This window comes from Callorhinchus milii, unplaced genomic scaffold (assembly GCF_018977255.1).
Source record: "Callorhinchus milii isolate IMCB2004 unplaced genomic scaffold, IMCB_Cmil_1.0 Scaffold5, whole genome shotgun sequence".
Classification (NCBI taxonomy): Eukaryota; Metazoa; Chordata; class Chondrichthyes; order Chimaeriformes; family Callorhinchidae; genus Callorhinchus; species Callorhinchus milii.
In genome coordinates, this window is record NW_024704746.1 from 13,775,199 (window position 1) to 13,786,068 (window position 10,870).

A 10,870-nucleotide genomic window follows, 5' to 3' on the forward strand; every position below is an offset into this window, starting at 1 on the left:
TTTCTACCTTAAGGCAATGCATTTGCAATTTTTCACTACCGTGCCCAGTAATTTGAAAACAACAGATGTTCTTAAAACGATTACTGTGCGTGCACCTTAATACGAAGGCTTTTGTTAGATATTGCAGAGATTTGGTCAGATGGTGATACTTACAGAACCCATCACATTCTCATTCTGCTACAACTATTCTTAGTACAGTAAACCTGTTCTCCATTTCACTCACTGTCCAGTATAGTTTCAACTATGGCCTGTTTCCTCTTGGCTGTTCACCTCTAAAAATACAATAACTTTTTAGTTTACAAATGTGAGTTCAATGCATTATTATAACACTTGCATTTTTAAGTCGTTTTAATTTTGTCTATTTACTCTTTAACATCCTTCTGAACCATCAGAAATGACTTCAGTTTAATGTCTCACTCTAAGGACAGAACCTCTGACAACCAGCACTATTTTAGGGTCAGCCGAGAACATTATGATTTTAAATTCTAGTATTGGTCTCCAACCCACAACTTTTTGATCCATAGCATTAGCAATCAAGGCAAAGTTGTAATGATGAATGCTGTTTGTACACTGGCAGTCGCTAGACTTAAATCAACTGGTTATATCCGTGTATTCACCTATGGATATTTCAAAATCAGCTCACAACAGTTCATTATTCTGGTTGCTGTAGAATAGAGGACAAACAGTCTTCCAGATGGAGGTTATGCAATGAACCTGAAATTTCACAACATTCTATTGAAAATAAGATTCAGATTATGAGTGAGGATTTGGATTCACTTTGACTCAGATCATTGGCAACAATAAAACATGGGGAAAGATTGAAATGCTTGTATGGATTTATTTTAAATTACTGGCATCCATTAGGAGCAACTCTGTAGTACTCTGAGCTATAAGAGAACCCAAAGCAAATTCAAGTAACAGAAGGACAGCTTCAGGCAACACCATTTCAAGGTAATTCTGTATGTAATACAGTACATATTACTTCTAATTGTCTGTTAGACTTTACAGCCTATTTAGGCTAATGCCAGCAACTTCCACATAGTCACATCTTCAGTTGAAATCTACAGTACATTTCTTTTGGTCAGTCAGTGTCTGACACATGCAGAAACCCATCACCATCTGCAGTACATAGCAGCTCCTATACATGGTTGTAGGTGTCTAAACTCGGAGCTTGCTGGGGGAATACATTGTATTTGACAGGATCTCAGGGAAGCCAGGTTGCTAAGAACAGGCTCAGAATCTTTTATAAAATGCGAACGACTAACAGTAAGTGTAACAATGCTGAGGTTAAATAAGCTGATTCAGCTTGTATCTGCCCCCTATATAAAACTGCAATTCAACAGATGTTTTTCCACAAAGGCATCAAGACTCAACATGGAAGAAACTTAAGGCATGTTTGTTGCACTTCCCTGAAGTACTTTAGCTGCAAGAAATGAAACAAACAAGCAGGGAGGGTGGGTGTGGGAGGGGGGGGGGGGGGGGGGGACACACACTTTAGTGCCTCAAATCACGTGGATATTGTCACAGGACTAAAACAAGTCCCATCTCCTGCTCCAGGAATCCTCGGTATCCCAAGTGTTTCTTGACAATGCTGCAAATTTTGGTCTTTTTGTAAGAATCGAATCAGATGTTTACGAACACGTTTGAGTGAGTGCCCCCCGAAATGAACCCAAAGCCAAGCTCGGGGCCAGGGCTCCAAAGTCAAGTCACTGGAAAGCAGGAAAGTCCTCCCCCATCCTGAACTTCTTGGATTTCTTCCCCAGGTCACCGATTTCGTAAGTCAGCGAGACCCGGAGGTGCCGGGGATTCTCCTCGGACGGGGTCAGGGTGATCTCGCCGGTGATGCCGGTGTCCTGGACCACATCGGCCGGCTCGTCCAGGTACAGCACCGACTGCTTCCAGTGCGTCTCCTCCTTGAAGGGCGAGGTGGACAGCACCACCGGGTTGTCGGCCGGGAAGGTGACGGTGAACCACACGGCGAAGGCGTGCATGGTGGACATGCCGAACGAGCGGGCGGAGAAAGCCCCGCCGATCTCGCCCAGCTGCTGCTCGGTGGCGGTGCGGAGGTCCAGCCGGGCGAAGCGCACCGGGTGAGCCAACACGTCCTCCCCGCTCACGGCGATCACCCCGATCTCCTGGTTCATGAGGCAGCGCCTGGCGAAGGAGGCCATGCACGACATGTCCACGCCGTAGCGCTCCTTCACCCGGTGCCAGAAGCCCAGGCGCTCGGCCAGCACCGGGTCGGTGACCGGGGCGATGTACAGCTCGGCCACCGAGGGCAGGATCAGGCCTCCCGGCTTCAGCCACTTGTCGCGGGCTCTGAGCACCGAGCGCAGCATCGACTCGTACATCAGCGCGTAGCCCATCCACTCGCTCACGATGGCGTCCACCGGCTCCGGGATGTCCACCTCCTCCACCGGGCCCCGGATCACCCGGATCCGCTCGCTCAGCCCGTTCAGCCCCGCGATCCGGGTCGCCTCCTCGGCCACCTCGCTCGCCTCCACCGCGTACACGCGGGCCGCGCCGGCCTGAGCGCAGAAGACGCTGAGGATGCCGGTGCCGGCGCCCACGTCCAGCACCACCTTCCCGCGGATGGACGGGCCGTTCCGGAGCAGCGCCAGGCGGTAGGAGCCGGTGCGCACCTCGTCCGCGATCATCTCCTCGTGGATGGACACATCCGAGTAGCAGTGATAGTAGGCGCTGTCCTGGCTGCTCCGCGCCTCCAGCTTGCGCTTCTTCACCGGCACCGGCATAGCGACAGGCGCCGACATCTTGCCCCACCCCCTCCTCCTCCTCCTCCGCCCCCTTGCCCGGCCTGGCGCCTGCGCACTACCTGCCCCCGCCGCGCCGTGCACTCTGGGAGTTGTAGTTTCTCCCCTCTCCCCCCCCCCCCCCGCAGGGCGACTGCACCGCCTTGACTGCCCTCCCCCCCCCCCGTCCCCCGCCGCGCCGTGCACTCTGGGAGTCGTCGTTCCACCGCCCTCCCCCCCCCGCCCCGCCGTGCACTCTGGGAGTCGTAGTTCCCTCTCGTGGCACCCACTTACACCTGCTGTTGGGGTTCACAGCTGGTCAGGACTCCAGTAGGAGTTACCCCCAATACACACTCTGGGCTCTCCCCCCACCCACCCCCAAGCCTTGGCTTTTGGCCAATCTGCACCCACCTAATACTTTTCGGAATTAGGTCAGCAGGAAGGCGTCCCCCCCCACCCCCACCCCCCCAGAGTGAGAGAGAGAGAGAGAGCTCCAACCATCTTATCTCTGGGATTTCCACGTGGAGCCGGGAATGCCATTGGAAATCTCAGCTCGTTTTGGATTACTCTTAAAAGCACGGTGATGGGTTTCCGCACACCCGACGGGCCAAAATTAACAAAAAGAAAAAACCAAAAAGCTTTTTGGGTGCTCACGGGATCGACAAGATCGATTTTGCGATGGAAAAGGCCCTTTAGCCCCACAGCATCCAGCTGCTTTTGAAATGAAATGAGTCCTGATCTCAACCATCCTCCTGGCAATTTGTTCCATCCTTTTCTTTTGGTCAGTCAGGTGTCTGACACATGCGGAAACCCTGCTTAAGAGTATCCAAACCAAGCTGAGCATTGCATGCTTCCCACCTACACGTGGAGATCCCAGAGACAGATTGTTGTAATGGAAGGCGCACACTCTCTCCCTGGAGGGATGTATCCTGCTTACCTAATTCTGGAAATTATTAGGTGTAGGTTGGCGAGAGCCAAGGCGTGGGGACCCCTGAGTGTGCATTCGGGTACTGCTGAAGTCCAACCAGCTAAAACCACATTTTTTTTCTCTCGTTTAATACATTCATTAAAAATGGGATGCTCGATTTATACGTTTTTGTGACCCATACATCTAGTCAAATTCAAGTTTATTTGTCTGTGCATGTTTTTAAGCACACAGAAGTTTCCATAAGTATGTGGCACTGTCATTGTGATTCTGAATACTCTTAAAAATGGTGTTGGGTTTCCGCATGTGTCAGATACACACATGACAATTTCAAGCATCAAACGCAAGATCATTTAACAATAAATTTATTAAGTTATGTTTAAGACTCTTTAGACAAAATACTGTATCAGGTTCATAAACACCTCCTGTGGCGATTATTTTGTGTTAACCGCAAACTTCCTCCTTCCTCAAACTTCCACATTGTGTCCAGAAGCCCAGTAAAGGTGGTTGATGATTGTCTCTAGTGTTCTCTTTTAACTGTAACATGCCTGACATTCATTGGTAGCCTAAAGTGGCCATTCATTCTATGTTACACAGAAGTTCTTCCATGTAACATTAAAAAAATGTTATTCATGTTGTTTAGTTATTTGAGAGATTCCAGTTTAGTGGCCTTGATTGTCAAATTTTTCCTATTATGACTTTATTCCCTGTAGCAATGGCCTGATTGCACTTGAAACATTTTTACAGTGAATCTGTTGCAGATTCATCTACTCACATAATTATTCACTTGACTGAACGTTATGCTCTTTCCTTTGAGAACAGTTGTAACTAACTGGTTAGTAGAGTTTCTAAGGGACTCGGTTTGTTGGCTTGGTGGAGGAATATTTGTTTAACCCTCTCACTGCTGTTTTTTCTCATCTTTACAATGCTAATGATGGCTCTGGTCACTGCGAGAATGACACATCCACAGATATTTCTGTGCAATTTTTTCTTCCTGTTCCAATTAATAAGAACAACAACTTACACGTACGCTATACACCATCTTTCATGTCTTGAAACACTTCATACAGATAATAAGGATCAGGGAAGTGTGAAAGGAGAATTTACAGATTTTGACCAAATGCATGGTTAAGGTTTTTAAGAGGGTTTTGAAGGCAGAGAGAAAGAACAAAGTGAAGGGATTTCATCTAGCACACGATTTCTCAGTACACTACATCTATAATTTTAGAGCAAGTATTTCAACACATTCTAAATCTGTTGAGTCTCATAATTTGTTTCTCACACCTCTTCATGTTGCAAAATACATGAAGTGCTCATTGCAATGGATCAGGCTCTTAAACTCTTACAGCAGCTCAAAAGCATGAATTTGTTTCGTAACTCTGATGTCTCTACAGCAAGGAAGGCTTTCCGACTAAACTACATCACTTAGTACATCATTTTCTTCATCACCAACTGCAGAGAGAGAGAGAGAGAGAGAGGACCAATGTTTGATTTGTGTTACAGTACTAAGAGCCTTTCATAGCCTCACGACCCCACAGCCAAAGTCTTACAAGTGCATCTCTCTCTTGTGTGGTTTCTTTTTATCCTAATTCCTTTTGCAGGATTATCAAGCTATCTGTGTTTCTCAATAGGATTTTTCAATGGTACATCAGAAAAGGATGGAGCAAACTAGGCTAATCTTCAATCTGACAACCCATCTACACTTGGATTAAGCAATTGTTTTATGTTTTACTAGTTTCTCTGACTTCATATACTGCTTTAGGAGACATCACATGTACCTTCTCTCTCCCATTTTTTTTGTCCTGAATTTTATCACTTTTGTCATAACATTCATCTGTTGACATCGTCTTGTTTGCTTCATATTCAATGATACCTCTTTTCTCTCATCTAATCCTTGAATAGTTTTATATTCAACTTGTCTCACTCACTGTTTCATTTGTATCCAACTCTTTTACTCCTGCAGTATATCTACTTTGTGCTTTGTTCATTTCTCAGCTCGCTTTATTTTCTTCTAACTTGATGCACATGATAGGCGCGCCATCAATCCATTGCAAGTTTACGAACAGTGCTGATTTGTTATAAACTACCCCTGCCTCACAGTACTTCTTTGGCCAAATGCAAAGCACAACATTCAACTTAATTTCAGTTGCTGGCAGAAATTCTCTTTGAAGCAGAGTGGTGAAGGTTTCTACAAATTGCTATCAATTATTTTGTTCTGGATTTTAAGGGTGATGTTGAAGCATGGAATTGGGCCCACAGTTGCTCATTGCACTGTGCTCAATTCAGTTGCAACAATGATGCTTTTGGAATGGGTACTGGTGGTCAACTACATTTCCCCCAAAGAATGGAGAAAATAGAGGATCATTTTATAAGGTCAGTTTAGATTCCTCCTATTGATTAACTAAAAATATTATTCCTTGTATTTGATATTGTCAACAAATTTCAGTGTTCACAGGTAATTGCTGTCAAGTGTAGTGACTCTGTATATGTATACCAGCAGCCTAAAGTCCTACAAACAATCATGAAGTGAATGATCAATTTATCTGGAGGAACGTTGGCCATAGACACCAAGAGAAACTCCTCTTTTTGAATAGTGTTGTGGGATCTTTAAGGTGACCTTGGTAGAGGCCTTGGAAAGGTCTTCCAGCTTAACATTTCAGACAGAAAGATATTTGACAGAAGGAAAGTTGGGCAAGGAAAAAAAAGTTAGAAAAATAAAACAACGCATCACCTCACTATGTGTTTCTGTCATTCTCTGTGTGATTCCATATGAGCACAGCTGCTAAAGCCTCAAAGCCTCACACAGGCAACACTCGCCTGCCACTTTACATTGTCCGACTGTAAACCAAGAACACGCCATCTATTTTCTATACAACTTCAATGTATGCAAATATATGAAATTACTGTCCATATCTTGACATCAAGTCAACAACTGCTGCTCCCAATGCAACTTCAGTAACCTTCACGTGGAATTAAAACTCCGGTGACTGCAGTCTAAGCTTTAAATTAAATAACTGAGAAATGCTCCAGCTAGACAGCTGTTCCTTACTAGTCTGTGCCATCCTCCTCCGCATTGCTTCCCTTCCCCCCATTTGACCTCTGTATCGTCCTCCAACCCCTGAATTGACTGCTTGTGTTTCATTTTGACTCACTCTTTACTCTTTACCATTGCAATGATACTAATCATTGTCTAAAATTGATGTCTGATATCAAAATTGTCAGAAATTTGTTAGTTACTCCAGAAAAGTAGATCATGATTTTTGACATCTACACATTAAATAATGAACTTTCATAGCGGTTATGAAATCAGTATTTTAATTCTAAATGGCTGTGATGATCATTTTAATCTGCATTTGAAAGCAGAGAAAGTAAAGTGAGAAGCTTTATTTTTCTTCCCCACATCCAAGCCATGACCAGCTCTGCCTTCCCTCACCTCTGTAACATCGCCCAACTCCAACATTACCTCACCCCTCAGGCCGCTGAAACTCTTGTTCATGCCTTCATCATCTCCAGGCTCGACTATGCAAACATCTTGCTTGTCGGTCTTCCCGGTTCCTCCCTCCACAGGCTGCAGGTAATCCAGAACTCTGCAGCCCATGTCTTCTCCTGCATCAAACTCCGTGACTCCATCTCCCCCATTCTCGCACGACTCCATTGGCTCCCTATCCTTCAGAGGATCCAGTTCAAAATCCTGGTCCTCACCTACAAATGGTCTCGCCCCACCCTATCTGTGTGACCTCCTAACCCCCTACCAACCCGCGCACTCCCTCCGCTCAGCCGACTCCGGGCTGCTCTACGTCCCCCGACCCACCCGCCCCACCTTTGGCGGGAGAGCCTTCAGCCACTTTGCCCCCAACCTCTGGAACTCCATCCACCAATCACTCCGCCTCGCCCCCTCCTTAGCCTCCTTCATGTCCCGCCTCAAAACCTTCCTCTTCGACCATGCCATTGGTCACCCCCCTTCCCCTCGCTTCTTCCCCCTGACCCCAGCTCGGGTCTGACATGCTGTACACTGTCCAGCACTTGGGACGTTCTCCCGATGTGAAAGGCGCTAAACAAATGTAATCTTGTTGTTACACTGGTTTGGCAATCTGACTGAGTGAGATCATTATCATTGCTGGAACCATCATACTGATACAGTAGGGTTGCTCTTTTGAAGTTGAGACTAAGGTTGGGCCAGAAAGAAGGAGGTAAACACTATTGATGCTCATAACATCTGTGCTCTTCAGATGAGCTGTAATAATATCTTTTGTTTGATCTTAAGTATTTTCCCTGCAGATATTAGGCTATCTAGCCTACGGTTTTCAGGCTCATGTTTCACCGTTACTTTTTTGTAAAAAAAATTATTTCTCACATACAACTCTATTGTGCATGGAAATTCCTAAAAATATTAATTAGTGTTATCTGTTTTGTTCTAGAGAATGCTACACTGTATCCTGACTTACTCTGTTGTTAAAAAGAGCACGTTCATACTCTACGCACCGAACTGGAATAGTCTTCCTCTATCTCTCCACCTTGCCCCTTCCTTCCCCATCTTCAGTTGATGCCTGAAGACCTTCCTCTTCGACTATGCCTACAGTCACCTCCCCCTTCCCCCTGGCTCGGCATCATACTCTGCTTCTGTGAAACGCTTTGGGCCGACCCTGTCTTCAGAACGCTATGTAAAAGCAAGTTGCTGTTACCATTTCCGCCCTGCTTGGGTCCTGACCCAACTGTCCAGTGCCTTGGGACGTCCTCCCGACGTGAAAGGCGCTCTATAAATGAAATCTTGTTGTTGTTGTGGTGTTGTTGTTGTTGTTAGGACACTCAAAAGCTTCTTCACTTGTTTTGAAGATTCTTAAGCCAAAAAGTCTGTATCTGCAGTTTCACCACAGCCTTGATTTGTGAGAACTGATGTGAAAAAAATCAATATAACACATCTGCCATCTCCTGATCTTTTATAAAATCTCTTCCTAACTGATCCTTGAAAGGACTTACCTGATCTCCAGTATGCTCTTTACTAAGATACAAAACACAATTATTTGAATGGTGCTTGCTGCTGTCCTCCAATACCTTTCTCTTGCTCTTTTATATCCTCTGGTATGCCTCTTCGTTAAATTCAGCTAGGTCTCAGCCTTCGCTACATTTTCCCTTGTATCTTTTCAAATATTTGTTTTACTTTAGATTAAATCCTTCTAGTTCAGCTATTTTGGTCCTTGCTATTTTTCTTTTCTTCCCCCTCATAGGAATGTAATTTCTTTCGATCTCCTTCAAAACAGATTATTTAAAAAATTGTTTTTTCTCTGTTGTTTTATTCAAAATGATTACAGACCTCCTGTTACACAGCCAAAAGCTCAGAGTAGCTTAATAATTTCAAAACCTCTGACAATTGCGCTTATTCTTGTTTGGATTTCACATTAACTTACTAGCTAGCATCAAATACAGTACCACTAAGCTGGCCAATTCAATAGTTTAGTCATGTAGTTATTAGTTATACATATGCAACATGTCAGAAAGTTATCTATGGTGCACAGGAGAACCATCCGTTTTGACATATATGGAGATTAATTTGTATTCTAAAAAGATAGGATAAAGTAGAATTTGCATAGTCTGCAAAACTGATGAAACAAAATGTGAAATGTGTTCAGATACCCTTGTAACATATTGCAGCAATCACAATATTTAAGCACATTCCTCCAGTGTATTATGATCATGATTACAAAAATGAACTCACAAGAGACTAATGAATTAACACTGCTTCACATGCTCAATCTGTTATAGTATATTTTAGATATGATCTGTGACTTTCCCTTTAGATGTGAACTCACTCATAAAATTATAGCCATTAAAAAGAATATGAAGCACTGTAGATAATATTATTTTACATTAAATACAAACTCGTAATGTGTAGTGTAATGAATTGTTCTCATTTTCTTTGTGCAGCATACACAATAATTAGATTTCTATTTGAGTTATGCAGTTGAAACAATGGTATAATGTGATATATGTGAAATCTGTCTGTTTGCAGGATTAAGGAATCAGTGCATATTGCACTCTACAGTTAGAAAAGAGGGGGTCCACCTTACATCAGTTAATGTTCAGCAATAAATGTTGTTTGATTTAAACCAGTGATGCTACATTTATCTCTATATATTTTTATTTCATTATTATTTCAAGGATGACCAAAAGAGCAACTCTACAACAGCTTTTCGTTAGTTTTAAATGATCAGATCATTCTTCATTTGCGATAAATTAACATTTTCCTACAGTTCTCAATTGAACAAGCTCTGTAACCTGCTGTACTCTACAACCCAAATCCAAAATATGTTCTCAAAAAGCAAGTATACTATCAATACATTTATTGATGGTAGAAAGATGAGATAAAAACCCTTTTGCAGATAGTTCCTTGGAAGAATTAATATACAACTTCTGCAGCTTTCCCCATGGTTTATAACCAGTGGCTGGAAAGCCAGTGGGATACTTACTTTGTTCAATTAATTTTACAGTCTGCATAAAAGTATTTCCACTCACTCTCCATTAATTTGAACATCCATTTCTGTAGCACTGTGTTAAATATGTATGCTTTGCAGGACAATCAGAGGATAGGGCTTCTGTTAGATATGTTGTACATCATATTAATTCCAAAAATGTTTGAATTAAGTAGCAGCTTTTATGGCAACATAAGCATTAGTTTTATATAATTTGGTTCTAATTAGCAATCGGAATGAATTTTTTAGCACCAGAATTTATTTCCTCCTTTTTTGGGAGTCCTTTTCATATTTCCTTCTCTTCTATAATATAATACTAATCCTTGCATTTGATATGTAAGGAGCTCATCTCAAAAACTATACAGGATTCATTATGAAGTGCAGCAACTGAATATTTTGTAGGCGAATGGGGCAGCCAATTTCTGCATAGCAATGTCCCACAAACAGCCATGAAGTGAATGACCAATTTTTCCTGGGAGATTGTTAGCCAGTACACCGGAAGAAATACCCTTTTCTTTCTAATAAGTGCCATGGGATCTTTAATGTCTTCCTGAACAGGCAACTGCGACTTTGGCTTAATGACTTATTTGAAGGATCACAAGCCCCCAACACTGCACTGGAGTATCAGCCTCAACTGTGAGTTCAAAGTCCAGACATAGCGGTTGAATCCACGACTGTCTGACTCAGTGGCAAGAATGCTGAACCAGACTGATGCCTACAGTTGATGT

The 10,870-nt window shown here is 43.4% G+C and overlaps 1 protein-coding gene across 1 annotated transcript; it reads right to left on the reverse strand.

The window, feature by feature from the left end:
• Positions 1–1,473: 1,473 nt before the first annotated feature.
• Positions 1,474–2,800, reverse strand: prmt6 (protein arginine methyltransferase 6). Its single transcript, XM_007887291.2, has one exon. It carries the CDS (start codon positions 2,769–2,771, stop codon positions 1,707–1,709), a length of 1,065 nt encoding a protein of 354 aa, XP_007885482.1. The 5' UTR covers positions 2,772–2,800; the 3' UTR covers positions 1,474–1,706.
• Positions 2,801–10,870: the final 8,070 nt, after the last annotated feature.

What these genes read in the sequence shown, in the direction of transcription:
- prmt6 (XM_007887291.2), bottom strand. Translation starts at nt 2,771, where the DNA reads ATGTCGGCGCCTGTCGCTATGCCGGTGCCGGTGAAGAAGCGCAAGCTG.